At 50.8% G+C, this 19,680-nt stretch overlaps 1 protein-coding gene across 2 annotated transcripts; it reads right to left on the reverse strand.

Annotated features, from left to right (window-relative positions):
* Positions 1-3,090: 3,090 nt before the first annotated feature.
* Positions 3,091-19,680, reverse strand: LPAR5 (lysophosphatidic acid receptor 5). Of its 2 annotated transcripts, none has more exons than XM_001162565.8 (2): positions 19,582-19,680; positions 3,091-5,405 (listed from the first exon to the last, which is right to left on the reverse strand). In XM_001162565.8, the coding sequence occupies exon 2, from the start codon at positions 5,187-5,189 to the stop codon at positions 4,071-4,073; it is 1,119 nt and encodes a 372-aa protein (XP_001162565.1). In that variant the 5' UTR covers positions 5,190-5,405; positions 19,582-19,680; the 3' UTR covers positions 3,091-4,070. The 2 variants fall into 2 exon arrangements, with proteins under 2 accessions (XP_001162565.1, XP_003313495.1); XM_003313447.5 differs by lacking the exon at positions 19,582-19,680 and adding an exon at positions 15,246-15,332.

Consider the following 19,680-nt stretch of genomic DNA (forward strand, 5'->3'; position numbering starts at 1 on the left):
AGGGAAGGGGCAGGTGTGCTGTAGGGCAAGTGGATTAGGGGCATGGAGGAAGAACTGGGAAGAGGAGGACCAAGATGATGCAGCAGATTCAAGGCAAGCCAGGCAGTTGAAAGAGGTGGCTACATGAGGAGGGGAGGAGAAGGAAGGAAACCCGGGGTGGTATGTAACAGGAAAGAAAGTCCCAGGAAGGAGAGGTATACTGCAAAAAGCAGGAGTTTGGGAGCCAAATTACAGACTGAGCCACTTTCTAGTTGTGTGACCTTAAGACCTCAGATTCTCCAGGGTGTTTCATCTGTAAAAGGGATGAACATCATCTCCAACTCAGATTATATTATTTAATATAATAAAGAAGATAATGCATCTTAAGCGCTAACTTGAAATCTTGGCATACAGAAGAGTATTTTTTAAACCTGCTAAAAGGCCGGGTGCAGTGGCTCACGCCTGTAATCCCAGCACTTTGGGAGGCCGAGGTGGGTGGATCACCTGAGATCAGGAGTTCAAGACCAGCCTGGTCAACATGGTGAAACCCTGTCTCTACTAAAAATACAAAAATTAGCCGGGCATGGTGGCGGGCGCCTGTAATCCCAGCTACTCAGGAGGCTGAGGCAGGAGAATAGCTGGAACCTGGGAGGCGGAGGTTGCAGTGAGCCGAGATCGCGCCATTGCACTCCAGTCTGGGCAACAAGAGTGAAACTCTATTTCAAAAACAACAACAACAACAAAAACTGCTAATGCTCATTCCCGTCTGTCTAAGATTTTCCCCTTCTCTATCTTTGGATTTTCATAGACCTTAAATAGAGCAGCTTCAGGGCATGGGGTGAGGGCTCTGGACTTTATATTGCTCTCTTAGTCTTGGGGAACCCTATGAAAATGGCCTAATCTATTCTTGCCTCTCTGTTCTCTTGATGGAAAGCCTTTGGATATCTGAATGGGGGGAAATAGTCCACCAGGGCTTTGACACCAGAGATTTCACATCAGAGACAATGTATTGCCATCTAGCTCTTCCACAGGCCATGGCCACACTTGTCCTGGGCTATTGTAATGGCCCCCTGACCAGTCTTTCGTTTCTTTAGACTTCCCCCCCATCATTTTCCTACAGTTTATTCCACACAGTTTGTCAGTGTGAGCAAAACCTCACTCAGGAGCCTCCGTGGGCTTCCCATTGCCCACTAAACCAACTGCCAGCACCTTACCCTGCATTCTTGTGTTTTCTGCCTGGCATTATAGTTTTTGTTTACTTGTTCTATGGTTCTCACTAGATTGTAAACTACTTCACAGCAAGATCTGACTGTTCATTCATTCAACAAATATTTACTGAGCACTTTCTCTGTGCCAGGCACTGTTTTAGATGCTGGGGATCATCAGAGAATCAAGCAAAAATCCATGCCCCCACAGAACTTACATTCTACCTAGGATATAGGACGGGGTGGCGGAGATGATAAACTATAAAAATTAGAATAAATAAATTATATGGTATGTTGAAAAGTGATACATGCCGTGAGTTGTAATTACTTTGGAACTCACGTACCTGCCTATAAAAGTACTCAAGTAATCTTTAAAAATTGTGTTTGATTCTGTTTGAATAGGGCAAAGTGCTAAGATTTTGGACTACGAGGTTTGGCGCTGCCAGTGCTCTCAGGACAGGAAGGGCACAGGTCTTGAACCCTGAAGATGAAGAGAGATGGAGCAGGTGCTAATCACCAGGCCTCTTCCAGAGCGGCTGGAGGTAAGTGCCGGGCTCCAGGCTCCAATCTCCACCCAGATGGAGAAAGGCCCAGATTTCATGGCTATCCCTGAGGAATCTGGGTCAGTTCTCTGATTTGGCCACCAGGGGTCATTTTACCCCTGTAAATCACCGTCTGGAGCACTTGGCATAAAGGCACACACAAAAGGCTACCCTGGACTAAAACAGACACAAACGGAGAACCCTGACACACACACACACACACACACACACCTCTCTCTCACACACACACACACACATTCTCTCTCTCTCTCTCACACACACACAGAGTGCGTGCACACACAGATAAAAATACAGTATTGAGACATAGGGACAGAAATGCTATAGGACGCACACAGGGCAACAACTCCTTCAGTAATGTCAGGGTCTGAAGATGTCCACAAGTGCCAACTCTGCAGCCCCTCCGAGCCCCCAACTTGGGTGAAGAGGGAAGGAATAGCCGGGCACAATGGCTCATGCCTGTAATCCCAGCACTTTGGGACGCAGGCAGATTCACCTGAGGTCAGGAGTTCGAGACCAGTCTGGCCAACATAGTGAAACCCTATCACTACTAAAAATACAAAAAATTAGCCGGGTGTGGTGGTGTGCACCTGTAATCCCAGCTACTTGGGAGGCTGAGGCAGGAGAATCCTATGAACCCGGGAGGCAGAGGTTGCAGTGTGCTGAGATCGCGCCATTGCACTCCAGCCCAGGTGACAGTGCGAGACCCTGTCTCAACAAAAAAAAAAAAAAGAGGGAAGGACTAGTAGATGGCCCATTTCCCTTGCTTCCAGCGTGCTGAGAATGGACAGCCTATTCCTGTCCTCCCATCTCACTCTTAACTTCCCCATAAACTTTTCTCTCCTGGCTGTGGCACAGTTCCCTTTTCCCTCCCCCAGAGAAGCCCCATCCCCTCTGCCTGAGTGTATGACTAGTTCCACCCCCCAGTCTCCATCCCTGCCCCAGGGCTGCTGCTCTGATATGCCCAGGGTAGTGTTCCATTTTATGTACTACTCCTAGGGCCGCAGGAAAACCCTGAGCCATGAAGACTATCAGTAGTGATTAATTTATGTAGCACTGCCCTCTCCCCACAGTAATAAAAAGCACTGTACATAATGCCCTGGGAAGAAGTTAGACATGAACTCCAATACTTCAGGACAAGTATGGTTCTCAAAGTGTGATCCAGGGACCAACCCTCTGAGGAAGTCCACGAGGTCAAGCTATTTTCATAATACTGCTACACAGATGTTATTTGTCCCTTTCACTCTCATTCTCTCACAAGTATACTGTAGAGTTTTCCAGAGGCTTCATGAAGTGTGTGTGGTGACATTATTGCTCCCATGGCTAATGTAATGTGTGCATGTGTATTTATTTTAAAAATGTATTCGCTTTAATTTCTAGTATGGTAAGTATCAAAAGAACAAAATATAAGCAAAGCTCTTTGAGATCCTCAATTTCTAAGAGTGGGGTCTGAGACCAAAAAGTTTGAGAACCAGTGCTTTAGTAGAAAGAATTTTATCCTTACTCTGGACAAAGGAGAGAGAGGGAGAGAGAGAGAAGAGGAGAAGAGAGAAGAGAGGAGAGGAGAGGAGAGAGAAGAGAGAAACGAGAGAGAGAGAAAAAGAAAGAATATTAAGGACCTAAAATGGAGGAGGCCTGGAAAAGGGGATGTGATGGAAGAAAGGATAACCTAAAAAGGGTTTGGACTTGGATGTTGCTGAGGGGGAAACTCTAAGTTAGTTTTGCCTTGCCCCAACTATCCCATGCTGGATGCCAAGTCTAAATTGTCACAAGTCACTATGCGAGAAAGAATGTAGTTCTGTCCATAGGAACTCTTGTATTAGGCCTCAGTGGTGAGCAGGGGAAGCCTAGGCCGAAATGAAAGGGGGTGGCATCCATGAGCCTAGACAGAAGTCAGCAGATGAACAGGCATCTCAGTAGCTTTGTCCACCAAACCTGGGGCTCTTCAGCTCTCAGGCCCCTGTGGCAGTTTAGATCCAGAATGCCCATTTTCTGTTCCATCTAACCAGCTTTTAGCAGTTTAATGCCCTGCCCACCCAAAGGCATTTCGTCCTCTTCTGCCCTCTGCACGGGTGGGCTCTCTGCATCACTTCCTACCGCTGGAGAAGGGGTGCTCTGCGTGCTCACAGTTTAAAGAAGCCATTTCCAGCAGCAATGCCTTCCCTGGGCCCTGGCTTCCACACTTTGTACTCTTCTGCGTTGCTAAGCTGGAATTGCCACCCAAAGGTCCAAGTGCCCAGCCCACCTTCTTGTGTGTACACCCTGCAAGCCTCCCAGAACGAGAGGCGTTGGGAGTCGGGCACGGACAGCGCAATGGCATGTGTGTTCAGAGGGCGGAATCCTGGGGACACTGTGTGAATGAAGACAGAGAGTGGGAGTCGGAGGGTCGGAGCAGCCCCTGACTGGCGGCATCCGGCCTGGTGGCGTCGGTGGTGACGGCGGACCTTTCGGATTGCGCGAGCGCCGCCCGCGTCCCGTTGGTGGCCAAGGTCCTGGCCCGGTGCGGAGTGCCCAGGCCGCGCAGGGTGTTGCGGAAGCCCTCGGCGCTAAAGTAGTACACCAGCGGGTCCAGCACGCAGTTGGCGCCGGCCAGCAGCACCATCACCATCAGCACCCCGCGCACGCGATCGCGGGCAGGCACGCTGGCCGCCACCAGCTTGCTCCGCAGCAGCCCGTAGACCGCCAGCGTGGCGTTGTAGGGCACGAAGCACAGCAGGAAGATGACGAGGTTAGCCAGCAGGAGGCGCACGGTCTTCCGCCGCCGCTGGCTCTGCGTGGCGTCGGGGCGCGCCAGCGTCCAGAAGACTCGGCCCGACGAGTAGACAACCGCCGCCAGGGGCAGCAGGAAGCCCAGCGCCTCGGCCAGCAGCACGAGGGGCAGCAGCCTGCCTTTCCACAGCTCGTCGCTGAAGCTCTCAAAGCATAGGCGCACCTCGAGGTCCTGGTAGCGGCAACGCGAGGGCCTGTGCACGCGGGCGGCGGGCACGGCAAACACCAGGATGAGCGCCCACACGCCCAGGCAGAGCAGCCGCGCCACGCGGGGCCGCCGCAGGTGGCGCAGTCGCAGCGGGTGCACGATGGCGGCGTAGCGGTCCACGTTGATGAGCATCAGGAAGATGCAGCTGCCGTACATGTTCATCTGGAAGATGGCGCCCGTCGTCTGGCACAGGAGGTCAGGGAAGGGCCAGTGGTGCAGTGCGTAGTAAGAGAGACGAACAGGCAGCGAGAGGGTGAAGAGCAGGTCGCTGGCCGCCAGGTTACACATGTACACGCTCACCACCGAGTGCACACGCAGCGCACGCAGAAAGACCCAGAGGGCTAGAGCGTTGAGGGGGAGCCCGGCAGCCAGCACCAAGCTGTAGACCACCAAGTGCAGGCGGTGGGTAGGTCGGTAGTCAGGACACGGGAGAACAGAACTGTTGGTTGAGGAGCTGTTGGCTAACATCGTGCCAAAGTGGGAATGGGAGCTAGGCTGGGGATGCCATGGGGCACACCAGAGTCATGGCACGGCATTCACCTCCGGGGCTGGGGCCTAGAGGCTGTACAGACATGGTCCCAAAACAAGCAGAGGGAGGTCATGGGAATGTGGGCTATGGCTGCAGGGACAGATGGCTGCCAAGGGTTGGGTGCGTTTGGTCACAGCTTCATCAGCAGCAGAGACCTGGAATAGGAAGGCAAGCCGGAAGTTATACAGAGACAGGGCTGCACACACAAATGTTTAGCTCCACTGGCAGGCCTTCTGAATCTTTTCTCAGCCTCAAGTCTGCCATTGGGCTAGAATAGGTTCCTACAGCAGGACTATATAGTATAGTGTTAAACACCCAGGTTTGAAGGCAGGGACTTGGATGCCTAGGTTTAAATCTTGGTTTTGCTAACTTGCCTAGTTGTGTGACTTCAAAAAAATTAATCTTGGCTGGGTGCAGTGGCTTACACCTGTAATCCTGGCACTTTGGGAGGCCAAGGCAGACCAATTGCTTGAACCTAGGAGTTGGGGACCAGCCTGGGCAACACGGCGAAACCCCATCTCTACAAAAAAATACAGGGCCAGGTGCAGTGGCTCACACCTGTAATCCCAGCACTTTGGGAGGCCGAGGCGGGTGGATTACCTGAGGTCAGGAGTTCGAGACCAGCTTGGCCAACATGGTGGAACCCCATCTCTACTAAAAAAAATACCAAAAATTAGCCTGGCATAGGGGCGGGCACCTGTAATCCCAGCTACTCAGGGGGCTGAGACAGGAGAATTGCTTGAACCTGGGGGGTGAAGTTTGCAGTGAGCCAAGATCGCGCCATTGCACTCCAGCCTGGGCAACAAGAGTGAAACTCCATCTCAAAATAAATAAATAAAATAAAATAAAAAATAAAAATAAGGCTGGGCACGGTGGCTCACATCTGTAATCCGAGCACTTTGGGAGGCTGAGGTGGGCGGATCACCTGAGGTCAGGAGGTTGAGACCATCCTGGCCAACATGGCAAAATCCTGTCTCTACTAAAAAAAAAAAAAAAAAAAAAAAAAAAATTAGCCGGGCGTGGTGGCAGGCGCCTGTAATCCCAGCTACTCAGGAGGCTGAGGCAGGGAGAATTGCTTGAACCCAGAAGGCAGAGGTTGCAGTGAGCCGAGATCACACCATTGCACTCTGGCCTGGGTGACAGAGCAAGACTCTGTCTCAAAAAAAAATAAAATAAAAAATATTAAAAAATTAAAAAATTAGCCAGGCATGGTGGCACATGCCTGTAGTCCCAGCTACTTGTGAGGCTGAGGTGAGAGAATCACTTGACTCCAGGGAGGTGGAGGCTGCAGTGCAGTGAGCCTCAAGCCCACCACTGCACTCCCGCCTGGGTGACAGAGTGAGCCCATCTCAAAAAAGAAAGAAGGAGGGCCAGGGCGGGCGTAGTGGCCCACGCCTGTAATCCAGCACTTTGGGAGACTGAGGCGGGCAGATCACCTGAGGTCAGGAGTTCGAGATCAGCCTGGCCAACCTGGCAAAACCCTGTCTCTACTAAAAATACAAAAATTAGCCAGATGTGGTGGCATGCACCTGTAGTCCCAGCTACTCAGGAGGCTCACGCAGGAGAATCACTTGAACCCAGGAGGCGGAGGTTGCAGTGAGCTGACATCGTACCACTGCCCTCCAGCCTGGGTAACAAAACGAGACTCCATCTCAAAAAAAAAAAAAGGCGGCTGCACGGTACCTCATGCCTGTGATCTCAGCACTTTGGGAGGCTGATGTGGGTGGATTACTTGAGGCCAGGAGTTGAAGACCAACCTGGCCAACATGACAAAATCTTGCCTCTACTAAAAATACAAAGATTAGCCGGGTATGGTGGTGTGCACTTGTAATCCCAGCTCCTCAGTAGGCTAAGGCATGAGAATTGATTGAATCCAGGAGGCAGAGGTTGCAATGAGTCGAGATCACGCCACTGCACTCCAGCCTGGGTGACAGAGCAAGACTCTGTCTCAAAAAATGAGAGAGAGAGAGAGAGAATTCATGAGGTTTGGAGATTAAGATGACGTATGTAAAACGCTTAGGTTGCTGTTACTATCTCAAGATCTCTTCCTTCCTTCTTTCCTTGCTTACTGAGCTCATAGAAAGTTCCAGGCATGTTCACAGCAGGGAACAAAGCAAAAAGTCTTTGCCCCCACCTCCTTTACATTCCATTGGAGGGAGACAGATAATAAGCACAAATCAATAGGTGGTCTTATGGAGCACCTCCTTGGACCAGGTGCTAGGCTAGCTCCTCATTATCCAAAGAATAAAGGTCAAACTCGAGTACGTGGGAGGCTGAGGCAGGAGAGTCCTTGAACCCGGGAGGCAGAGGTTGCAGTGAGCCGAGATCACGCCACTGCACTCCAGCCTGGGTGACAAAGTGAGACTCCATGTCAAACAAGCAAACAAGCAAACAAAACTCCCAAATACAGAACAACATCCCAGCCTTACTCATCACATGCATCACTGCGCCTGTGAGGGCTGGATTTGTGGTCAAAGCAAACTGGGTTCAGCTTAATGGTTTGACTTCTCAGTTTCTTCATCTGTAAAATGGGAATAATAATATAACAATGCCATCATAGGCTGACTGCATGCTAGTCTTGACCAGAGCCACATGTGAATAAATTTGACAGCACAGTCTTGCTAGGCAGGGGAAGGCCCTGTGGGTTGAGTTTTGCCAAGTGCTCCCCCAGCAGGTCTAATCCATCGCACTCCGGCCTGGGAGACAGAGAGTCCGTCTCAAAACCAACAACAACAACAAAAAAGACCAAGACAGTGTTGCTTAACCGTCACCACTCTCTGTTTCCAGAAATATAACTTTTTCATCAAGCAAGCAACAACTCTGCAGTCATTAAGCAGTACTACCCACCGCACCCCATTCAGCTCCTGGTTCTAGTCTACTTTCTGTCTCAATGAATTTGCCTATTCTAGATACCTCATATGAGTGGAATCATACAATATTCGTCCTTTTGTGTCTGGTTTATTTCACTTAGCATAATGTTTCCAAGATCTATTCATGTTGTAGTATGTAAAGGAATTTCTTTTTTTTTTCTTTTCCTTTTTTTTCTTTGAGACCTAGTTTCGCTCTTGTTGCCCAGGCTGGAGTGCAATGGCACGATCTCGGCTCACCGCAACCTCTGCTTCCAGGGTTCAAGCGATTCTCCTGCCTCAGCCTCCCAAGTAGCTGGGATTACAGGCATGCGCCACCATGCCTGGCTCATTTTGTATTTTTAGTAGAGATGGGGTTTCTCCCTGTTGGTCAGGCTGGTCTCGATCTCCTGACCTCAGGTGATCCGCCCGGCTCGGCCTCCCAAAGTGCTGGGATTACAGATGTGAGCCACTGCGCCTGGCCTGGAATTTCATTTTTATAGCTGAATAATGTATTTCATTGTATAATGTTTTGCTCATCCATTCATCTGTCAGTGAATACTTGGATTCTTTCCACCTTTTGGCTATTGTGAATAATGCCACTGTGAACATGGGTGTCTAGATGTCATCTTAGGGAGAGAAGTTGTCTGAGACCCTGAGCAATTATCCCAAGACACCGAGCTTATTACTTTCAAAAGGAACTGTTTAGGCCGGGCGTGGTGGTTCATGCTGGTAATCCCAGCACTTTGGGAGGCCGAGGCAGGCGGATCACGAGGTCAGGAGATTGAGACCATCCTGGCTAACACGGTGAAATCTCGTCTCTTTTAAAAATACAAAAAATTAGCCGGGCGTGGTGGCAGGCGCCTGTAGTCCCAGCTACTCAGGAGGCTGAGGCAGGAGAATAGCATGAACCCGGGAGGCGGAGCTTGCAGTGAGCCGAGATTGAGCCACTGCACTCCAGCCTGGGCAACAGAGACTCCATCTCAAAAAAAAAAAAAAAAAGAGGGCCGGGCGCGGTGGCTCATGCCTGTAATCCCAGCACTTTAGGAGGCCAAGGCGGGCGGATCACAAGGTGAGGAGATCGAGACCATCCTGGCTAACATGGTGAAATCCCGTCTCTACTGAAAATACAAAAAAATTTAGCTGAGCGTGGTGGCGGGCGCCTGTAGTCCCAGTTACTCAGGAGGCTGGGACAGGAGACTGGCGGGAACCCGGGAGGCAGAATTTGCACTGAGCCGAGTTCACGCCACTGCATTCCAGCCTGGGCGACAGTGAGACTCCGTCTCAAAAAAAAAAAAAGGAACTGTTTAAATTGTTGCAAGAAAATAAGTCATAAATCTGGCTATAAAAAGTTTTTTGTTTGTTTGTTTTTTGTTTTTTTGAGATAGGGTCTCACTCCGTGGTCCAGGCTGGAAAGCAGTGGCTCGATCTTGGCCCACTGCAGTCCTGAACTCCCAGATTCAAGTGATCCTCTTACCTCAGTCTCTGAGTAGTTGGACCTACAGGCGTGTGCCACCATCCCTGGCTAATTTTTAAATTTTTTGTAGATGGCCAGGGGCAGTGGCTTACGCCTGTAATCCTAGCACTTTGGGAGGCTGAGGTGGGTGGATCACTTGAGGTCAGGAGCTTGAAACCAGCCTAGCCAACATGGTGAAACCTCATCTCTACTAAAAATACAAAAAAATAGCCAGGCATAGTGGCAGGTGCCTGTAATCCCAGCTACTCAGGAGACTGAGTCAGGAGAATCGCTTGAACCCAGGAGGCAGACAGAGGTTGCAGTGAGCTAAGATCGTGCCACTGCACTCCAGCCTGGGCAACAGAGCAAGACTCCATCTCAAAAAAAGAAAAAAATTTTTCATAGAAACGGGGTCTGACTGTGTTGCCCAGGCTGGTCTTAAACTCAGGCTCAAGCAATCCTTTTGCCCTGGGCTCTGTAAGTCCTAGGATTACAGGCATGAGCCACTGTACCTGGCCACAAGTTTTTCTTGTATTTGGTTTTGTTCTCCCTCCAACCACCACCATCAGCAGTTTGAGACTTGTAAGAGATATAGTAAAACAGTTAAAGGGAATAAAGAAATACTTCCTCTGCAAAATACCAGTCTCAACAATGAAAATAATACCAAATGAGACTTAAACATGCTGAAAAGCAAGTAAAACCAGGCTCATTTCTGATACACTCCCCTGCTCCATGCTCCTTTGCTCCATTCACACCAAACTAATACTAATTGTGGACATACCTTATGTTTTCAGGACTCTGCCTTTGTATGTGGTGTTTCTTCAACTTGGAATGCCCTGCCTCCCGTTCTCCAACTGGCAAGCCTAGTATTTTCTCAGGACTCTGCAAAGCCTTCCCTAACCGCCCCCGCAACACAAGGCGGATGTGGTACCCTCACTTGTGCCTCCGCAGCAGTGCGCAGGTTTATCAGAGCTCTCCCCATGCATGGTAGTCAGCTGTTCCTGGTCTGCCCCTCCCATTAGACTGTGAACTCTTAAGAGGGAGGGGCTGTGGACCATGGCTTATTCATCTTTGTGTATTCTCAGCACCTACCTCTGTAAATGTTAAAAATAATAGGTATCATTTACTGATCATCACCATATTTTAATTTCTATACATAATATCTAACATAGATACATTATTTCACTTCTTCATTGTCCAACTGAAATGTATAAAGTGGGTTATTTGAAGTGGGTTATTAAAAATAACCACTTCCAAAAGTGGTGACATAAACTCATCTTTCACACATACACATAAATATGCCTCCTTGAATCACTTGAACCCAAGAGGCGGAGGTTGCAGTGAACGAAGATCATGCCACTGCACTACAGTTTGGGCAACAGAGTGAGACTCCGTCTAAATAAAAATAAGTAAATAGACCGGGAATGGTGGCTCATGCCTGTAATCCCAGCAGGCGTATCACGAGGCCAGGAGTTCGAGACCAGCCTGGCCAACATGGTGAAACCCCGTCTCTACTAAAAATACAAACAATTAGCCGGGCGAGGTGGCAGGTGCCTGTAATCCCAACTACTCGGGAGGCTGAGGCAGGAGAATTGCTTGAACCCAAGGGGCGGAGGTTGCAGTGAGCAGAGATCGTGCCACTGCACTCCAGCTTGAGTGACAAAAGCGAAACTCCATCTCAAAAAAATAAATAAACCTCCTTACAATTCCCCCTTAAGTGCATACGTAAGCACTTAGTTTGCTGTTTTGAGCCCCTCAATCGTTTTATGTATATTTGTTCTATTTCCCCAACTAGATGGTAAGCTCCTAAGGTGGGAGCACACCTTGCAGACACATTTCACTCTCTGCATTTAGCAGGCCGTGAGCGATACTCATTGGCTGCTTAACAGGAAATTCACCCTCCCCACCTCCTACACCCATCCCGCCCCCAACTACCCCCGCCCACGCTCTAATCCTGTGATAATAGCTCTTGTATCAATCTTGTCCAAATGTATAACTCAGTAAAAGACCACTTCCCTTAAAAGACCTGTTTGGAAACAGCTTGCAAACAAGATTTCAATAACAGTTTACACTATGATTACAGTATCACTTGATCATTCTTTTCTTTTTCTTTTTTCTTTTTTTTTTTTTTGAGACGGAGTCTTGCTCTGTCGTCCAGGCTGGAGTGCAGTGGCTCAATCTGGGCTCACTGCAAGCTCTGCCTCCCGGGTTCACGCCATTCTCCTGCCTCAGCCTCCCGAGTAGCTGGGACTACAGGCACCTGCCACCTCACCCGGCTAATTTTTTGTATTTTTAGTAGAGCTGGGGTTTCACTGTATTAGCCAGGATGGTCTCTATCTCCTGACCTCGTGATCTGCCCGCCTTGGCCTCTCAAAGAGCTGGGATTACAGGCGTGAGCCACCGCGCCCGGCCCACTTGATCATTCTTAACCATTACTTGGAGAACCAGTAGATCCTTCCAATTAGAAAGCATATACTAGACACTGAATGAGTGGATGAATGATTTTCAAAGAACCTCAAGTCTGTCTTTCTTTCTTTCTTTCTTTCTTTTCTTTCTTTCCTTCCTTCCTTCCTTCCTTTTCTTTTTTGAGATGGAGTTTCGCATGCTCTGTCACCCAGGCTGCAGTGAAGTGGCACAATCTCGGCTCACTGCAACCTCCGCCTCCCGGGTTCAAGTGATTCTCCTGCTTCAGCCTCCTGAATAGCTGAGATTACAGGCGCTCACCACCACGCCCAGCTAATTTCTTTTTTTTTTTTTTTTTTGAGATGGAGTTTCACTTTTGTTGCCCAGACTGGAGTGCAATGGCACGATCTCCGCTCACCGCAACCTCTGCCTCCCAGGTTCAAGCGATTCTCCTGCCTCAGCCTCCTTAGTAGCTGGGATTACAGGCATGTGCCACCACGCCCAGCTAATTTTGTATTTTTAGTAGAGACGGGGTTTCTCCATGTTGGTCAGGCTGGTCTCGAACTCCCAACCTCAGGTGATCTGCCCGCCTCGGCCTCCCAAAGTGCTGGGATTACAGGCGGGAACCACCATGCCTGGCCAATTTCTGTATTTTTAGTAGAGAAGACTGGGTTTCACTATGTTGGCCAGGCTGGTCTCGAACTCCTGACCTCAGGTAATCCGCCTGCCTTGGCCTCCCAAAGTGCTGGGATTACACTGTGCCTGGCTGATCTCAAGTCTTTCTGTTGAAAAAGTTACAATGTACCGGGCACAGTGGCTCACGCCTGTAATCCCAGCACTTTGGGAGGCCGAGGTGGGCGGATTACCTGAGGTCAGGAGTTTGAGACCAGCCTGGCCAACATGGTGAAACCTCATCTCTACTGAAAATACAAAAATTAGCCAGGCGTGGTGGCACACGCCTGTAATCCCAGCTACTCGGGAAGCTGAGGCAGGAGAATTGCTTGAGCCCGGGAGACGGAGGTTGCAGTGAGCCGAGATCGTGCCACTGCACTCCAGCCTGGCCAACAGAGCGAGACTGTGTCTCAAAAAAAAAAAAAAGAAAGGGCCGAGTGCGGTGGCTTACACCTGTAATCCCAGCACTTTGGGAGGCCAAGGTGGGTGCATCATGAGGTCAGGAGACCAAGACCATCCTAGCTAACATGGTGAAACCCCATCTCTACTAAAAATACAAAATATTAGCCGGGCTTGGTGGCACCTGCCTGTAATCCCAGCTACTCGGGAGGCTGAGGCAGGAGAATCGCTTGAACCCGGGAGGCAGAGGTTGCAGTGAGCCGAGATTGCGCCACTGCACTCCAGCCTAGATGGCAGAGTGAGACTCCGTCAAAAAAAAAAAAAAAATTAAAATGTTAAATAGACCAAGATTATTAGTTGAGCGGCTACTTAAAGGTAAAGTTAGGCGAAGTGATGGCTCACACCTGTAATCCCAGCACTTTGGGAGGCTGAGGCGGGCGGATCACCTGAGATCAGGCATTCAAAACCAGCCTGGTCAACATAGTGAAAACCCCATCTCTACTAAAAATACAAAAATTAGCCAGGCATGGTGGCGGCATCTGTAATCCCAGCTACTCGGGAGGCTGAGGCAGGAGAATCCCTTGAACCCAGGAGGCGGAGGTTGCAGTGAGCTGAGATCGCGCCACTGCACTCCAGCCTGGGCGACAAGAGTGAAACTCTGTCTCAAAAAACATAAATAAATAAATGTAAAGGTATAGCTAGGAATTTTTTAGCAAAGGAAATGGCGATGCTCTCTTGTTACTCTATTCCAAAGGGGAGAAGTTCTTGGGTTTCTTTTTTTTTTGGATACAGTCTCACTTTGTTTGGAGGCTGGAGTGCAGTATCACAATCTTGGCTCACTGCAACCTCCGCCTCCTGGGTTCAAGCAATTCTCATGCCTCAGCCACCCAAGTAGCTGGGATCATAGCTCGCACCACCACACCTGCCTAATTTTTTGTGTTTTCAGTAGAAATGGGGTTTCACCATGTTGGCCAGGCTAGGCTGGTCTCCTGACCTCAAGTGATCTGCAGACCTCGGCTTCCCAAAGTGCTGGGTGCTGGAATTACAAGAGTGAGCCACTGCACCCAGCCCATCTTTTTTTTTTTTTTTTTTTTTTTTTTTTTTTTGAGACGGAGTCTCCCTGTTGCCCAGGCTGGAGTGCAGTGGTACAGTCTCAGCTCACTGCAACCTTTGCCTCCCAGGTTCAAGCAATTCTCTTGTCTCAGCCTCCTGAGTAGCTGGGACTACAGGCGCACGCCACCATGCCTGGCTAATTTTTGTATTTTTAGTAGAGACAGGTTTCACCATATTGGTCAGGCTGGTATTGAACTCCTGACCTCAGTTGATCCACCCGGCTCGGCCTCCCAAAGTGCTGAGATTATAGGCATGAGCCACCGCACCTGGCCCCAGCCCATCTTTATAAAGGAGCCTGGTTGTCAGAAAGCCACCTCTTTCTGACAGTCACACAGAATGGCCCAAGCTGAGCACTGAGAGCTGCCAGGCCCCTGGCCTGGTCCCCATCCCACACTCCTGCTTCCCGAGCCCTGGGGCTCCCTTCAGGAGCTGAATGGGCACAGTGCCAGGCCAGATGGCGAAGATGGAAAAAACTGCCAAAAAGGAGGCTAACAGGATGTGGAAGGAGGGAATCTAGGTGTGGGGGAGGGGCAGCCCAGACCCTCTCCCCCAATCCTGCCTTGAAGAAGAGGTCAGGCTGTAGGAGAGATGCAGGAATCAAAGAAATGGCAGCTGCCCCAGAAAAGAAGGAACACCAGGAAGGAGGGACATGGAGGCCCCCATAGGCTGAAGAACGTCGGCACACACTGATGTCAGGTAAGTATACCACTCATTACACGTGTGTGCACAGACACATATACACACACGCTAAGAGATGTGCACACAAGGCCCCTAGTAACATAGAACTCAGTGTCTATACACATCCTGTAATAAACAACGTATGTGCACAGACAACTGGGCTGGGGAGGAAGAGAAAGAAGGCCCTGCCTTAGGGACAGTATCCTTACACAGACAGAACCAGGCAGCTTCACAAGCATGGGAGATCTCAACCCCAAGGCACTGAGGAGCAAAGTGACCACGACACACACAGAGGGTCCGGGACTGCTCCTTCTATATCACCCACCCCAACACCGCTCACACACCAGAGTGTGTGCAGCCACCTTCCTTCTCCCTGGGTCTCCGTCCTTCAGCTTCCCACGTACACATCCGGGGGCCAGGTTACTTACCTCCTCAGGGCCTCTGGGATCTGTCCCATTTGCCCTCTGAGCTGGGCTGGGCACTGCTCTTTGCTGAGATAAGCCAGAGGGGCAGGGCTATTTTATGCCAGAGGCAGGAAGTAGAACGAGAGTGTAAAAGTGAGCAGGAGGTGCAATCATGATCATTCCCTCACTCTCCTCCACACACCCTGCCCTGGTATCCAGCCTCTGGCAAATGACGTTGAGGGGAGCTGAAGAGAAAGGACCAGGGGGCTGGGAACAATGAGAAGGGCAGGGGCAGGGGAATGCCTCCTCTTTGCCCAGTTCCTCCCCCATACCCTTCCTGTGTTGCCCACCTCCCCGCAAACACCACATGCCTTGCTCTGTCTTTTGCCTCCTTTCTTTCTTTCTGTTTTTTTTTTTTTTTTTTTTTTTTGAGACGGAGTCTCGCACTGTCGCCTGAGCTGGAGTGCAATGGTGCAATCTCAGCTCACTGCAACCTCTGCCTCCCGGATTCACGCGATTCTCCTGCCTCAGCCCCCTGAGTAGCTGGGATTACAGGCGCACACCACCACACCCGGCTAATTTTTTGTATTTTTCGTAGAGACGGGGTTTCACTATATTGGCCAGACTGGTCTTGAACTCCTGACCTTGTGATCTGCCTGCCTCGGCCACCCAAAGTGCTAGAATTACAGGCGTGAGCCACTGGACCCGGCCTGCCTCCTCTTTCAAATAATTCACATCCTGGGTCCCCCGACTCCAATTCCTAGAGTCAGAGGTCTGAAAAGAAGGTTCTTACATCTCCCCATCCTCCTTGCCCCTGAGGATCAGCTCTGGAATAGCCCCACCCTCATTTTAGAGTCTCGTGGCCCATCAGTGTCTCAGCCCCGACACAGGAAGTCCCTCTTTAGTATGTACTCTAACCCACTCGCTGAATTAGCGAAGCCTACTTCCTCTGCTTCTGTGTTCAGGCAGCGCTGAGAGGATGCACCCTTTCCCCACAGACAGGCTTCATCATGAAGACTCAGTATCTCTATATCCAGGCCCTCCAAACAGACCCCAGCTGTGCTGAGCCTCCAGCAGAAGCTTAGCTCAGTCCAAAGCCTTTGTGAAAAGCTCTGTCCCAGAGCTGTTTTGAGGGCACAAATGAATCCGTTTCTTCCGCTTATCCTGGTCCTGAGGGCCAGGGATGAGATGGAAGACTAAATGGAACAGGAGGATGAATCCTCATCCTCAAGGTTTGGAGACAGTACAAAGTCCCCAGGGTGAGCGGGGAGGCCTCCTTCTGCCCAGGGGCCACGTTCTTCCTCAGAGAGGAGTCTCTGGCACGGGTCCCGGGTGTCAGGTCGTGTCTTCCCTCCTCCCTGGCCCAGGCCTGCCCGCTTCTCCAGCCAGAATTCCTGCTCCTGCCTTTCCCCACCCTTCTCTGCTGAAGCCTGTCTTTTCCTGCATTTCCAGCATCATCCTCGGCCCTGGCTTCTCCCTCCCTGAGTACTCTGACCTCGTCCCTCCTGACATTTGTCTGGGAAAAGGCAGAAAGCAAAGGTGGCCTACAGCTCCATAACTAGTTTCCCTGATGTGCGGATATCACCTTGCCATGGTGCCTCTCCCTTTACCCTGCTTTCGAGAGCTGGAAAAGCAAGAAAGTCAGTCCCAAAAGAAGCCACGGAGGCAGGCCCAGCCCCCTGACGTGTGTCCTGAGGTGGTCTGTGTGCATCTGACCCTTGCTTGTAGCCTGGCAGGTCCTGCTTCCTCAGGGAAATCCACCAGAGCCTGTGGGCTTTGCTGACCTCACTTGACTTTAGTGTGCACGGGCTTCAGCCCTCACCGCTCTTGCCGGCTCCTTCTCCTGGGTTTTGTTTTTTTTTTTCTGAGATGGAGTCTCGCTTGCTGTGTTACCTAGGCTGGAGTACAGTGGTGCAATCTCAGCTCACTGCAACCTCCGCCTCCCGGGTTCAAGCAATTCTCCTGCCTCAGTCTCCCGAGTAGCTGAGACTACAGGCGCCTGCCACCAGGCCCGGCTAATTTTTGTATTTTTAGTAGAGATGGGTTTTCACTATGTTGGCCAGGCTGGTCTTGAATGCCTGACCTCAGGTGATCTGCCCTCCTCAGCCTCCCAAAGTGCTGGGATTACAGGCGTGAGCCACTGTGCCCGGCCATTCTCCTGGGCTTTTTAAAATGCCCCTGGGCATAAAAGATCTCTGTCAGTAGGTATGTCCTGGGGTATGCACTGGGGGCAGCAGAGTAGGGAGAGCAGATGGCATCAGACAGATGGAGTTGGGCTCTAGTGCCTCTGAGTGGCTGGGTGGTGAGTCCTGTACATACTGCATGTGAGTAAGTTTCTGTCTCACCTCAATCCCTGCCTCCATGTCCCACTGGGTCTACAACTTTAGCTCACCCTAAAAGGAGGATTTCTGCCAGCCTGGGCAGCATAGTGGGACCCCATCTCTACAAAAAATATATATATTTTTTGAGATAGAGTCTCACTCTGTTGCCAGGCTTGAGTGCAGTGGTGTGACCTCAGCTCACTGCAACCTCCGCCTCCCGGGTTCAAGGGATTCTCCTGCCTCAGCCTCCCGAGCAGCTGGGACTATAGGCGTGTGCCACCGTGCCCAACTAATTTTTGTATTTTCAGTAGAGACGGGGTTTCACCATGTTGCCTGGGATGGTCTCGATCTCTTGACCTTGTGATCTGCCCGCCTTGGCCTCCCAAAGTGCTGGGATTACAGGCGTGAGCCACCACGCTCCGCTTTACAAAAAAATTTCAAAAAACTAACAGAGGCCGAGTGTGTGGCTCGCGCCTGTAATCCCAGCACTTTGGGAGGCAGAGGCGAATGGATCACTTTAGCGCGAGTTCAAGACCAGCCTGGGCAACATGGTGAAACCCTGTCTCTACACAAACACACACACACACACACACACACACACACACACAAATACAAAAAGTAGCTGATCGTGGTGGCTCAAGCCTATATTTCCAGCTACTCTGGAGGCTGAGGCAGGATAATAGCTTGAACCCAGGAGGCGGAGTTTGCAGTGAGTCTAGATCATGCCACTGCACTTTAGCCTGGACGACAGAGCGAGACCCCATCTCAAAAAAAAAAACAAATTAGCCGGGCATGGTGGTGCCTGCCTGTAGTCCCAGGTACTCGGGAGGCTGAAGTGGGACGATTGCTTGAACCCAGGAGTTTGAGGCTGCAGTGAGCCATGTTCATGCCACTGCACTCCAGCCTGGGCAACAGAGTGAGATCCTGTCTTGAAAAAAAAAATGGCTGGGCACCGTGGCTTATGCCTGTAATCCCAGCACTTTGGGAGGCCGAGGCAGGTGGATCATGAGGTCAGGAGTTCAAGACCAGCCTGGCCAAGATGGTAAAACCCTGTCTCTACTAAAAATGCAAAAATTAGCCGGGCATGGTGGTGCGTACCTATAATCCCAGCTACTCAGGAGGCTGAGGCAGAGAATTGCTTGAACCCAGGAGGCGGAGGTTGCAGTGAGCTGAGAGCGTGCCACTGCACTCCAGCCTGGGTGACAAAGGGAGACTCTGTCTCAAAAAAAAAAAAAAGGAAGGAAGGAAGAGAGAAAAAAAGGAGTAGTTCTGGAGATACAATCTGGTGGAGGTCCCCTTCTTGTCATGGGGGCCCCACAACCACAGGGAAGAGGTAGGCCCCATCCTCATGGTGTGATGTGAAGGTATCATAAAGCCCTGCTGACCTCCGAATATGTCCCCCACCTCCAAAATTCCATCCCCTGAAGCCACCATCTATCAGAGCCATAGGGACATCAAAGACCATCAGTCTAATCCCCTTATATAGATGCACCTTTTGGGTTAAGGCAGCACTTCCTGAAGATCCCATTACAGTACACCTTGGCTAGTTGGGAAGGATAACACTGAGAACACATCTCTGCCAGTCAACCCATTAGCAAGTTTGATTAGATCAGCTCATTGTCATCTGCCTGGCCCTGGGGGATGTGTGGTGTAGGGGTTGAGGTTTAACTTCGAGTGGAAAAAGTGTGTAAACAGTCCCCAGAGGGCCCTCCCTGGGAGGCCCAAGGCTCAGTTCCACAGTGGGGGCCTAGAGGGGGAGGGGGAGGACACAGCCTCTGCGAGATGCCCCAGAGTGGGGGCTTCAAGCATCAAAGAGGAGCACTCCCGAGGTGTAGCAGGCATGTTAGCTGTTTGTCCAACGCCATCTGAAAAGATCTGTCTATTTGAGGCAGCTCCTTTCGGCTTTTTACTCTGTTCAGAAGGGTTTTCCAGGGCCCACGCCCACCCTCTTCTCTGTCCCCCACCCAAATCCCCTATTTCTACAGGGGGGTGCTGCCCCTTGTGCTCCCTGTGCAGTTCAATTCGTGACACCCCCATACCTGTGCTCCGTGTTGCTCTGCGCTGCCCCAAGCTGGCTTCCGCTGCCTGCTCTGGGCTGGGCTGGGCTGGGCTGGGCTGGGCTGGTAGGACCTGCTCCC

The sequence above is a fragment of the Pan troglodytes genome, chromosome 10, assembly GCF_028858775.2.
Source record: "Pan troglodytes isolate AG18354 chromosome 10, NHGRI_mPanTro3-v2.0_pri, whole genome shotgun sequence".
In the NCBI taxonomy this organism is placed as follows: domain Eukaryota; kingdom Metazoa; phylum Chordata; class Mammalia; order Primates; family Hominidae; genus Pan; species Pan troglodytes.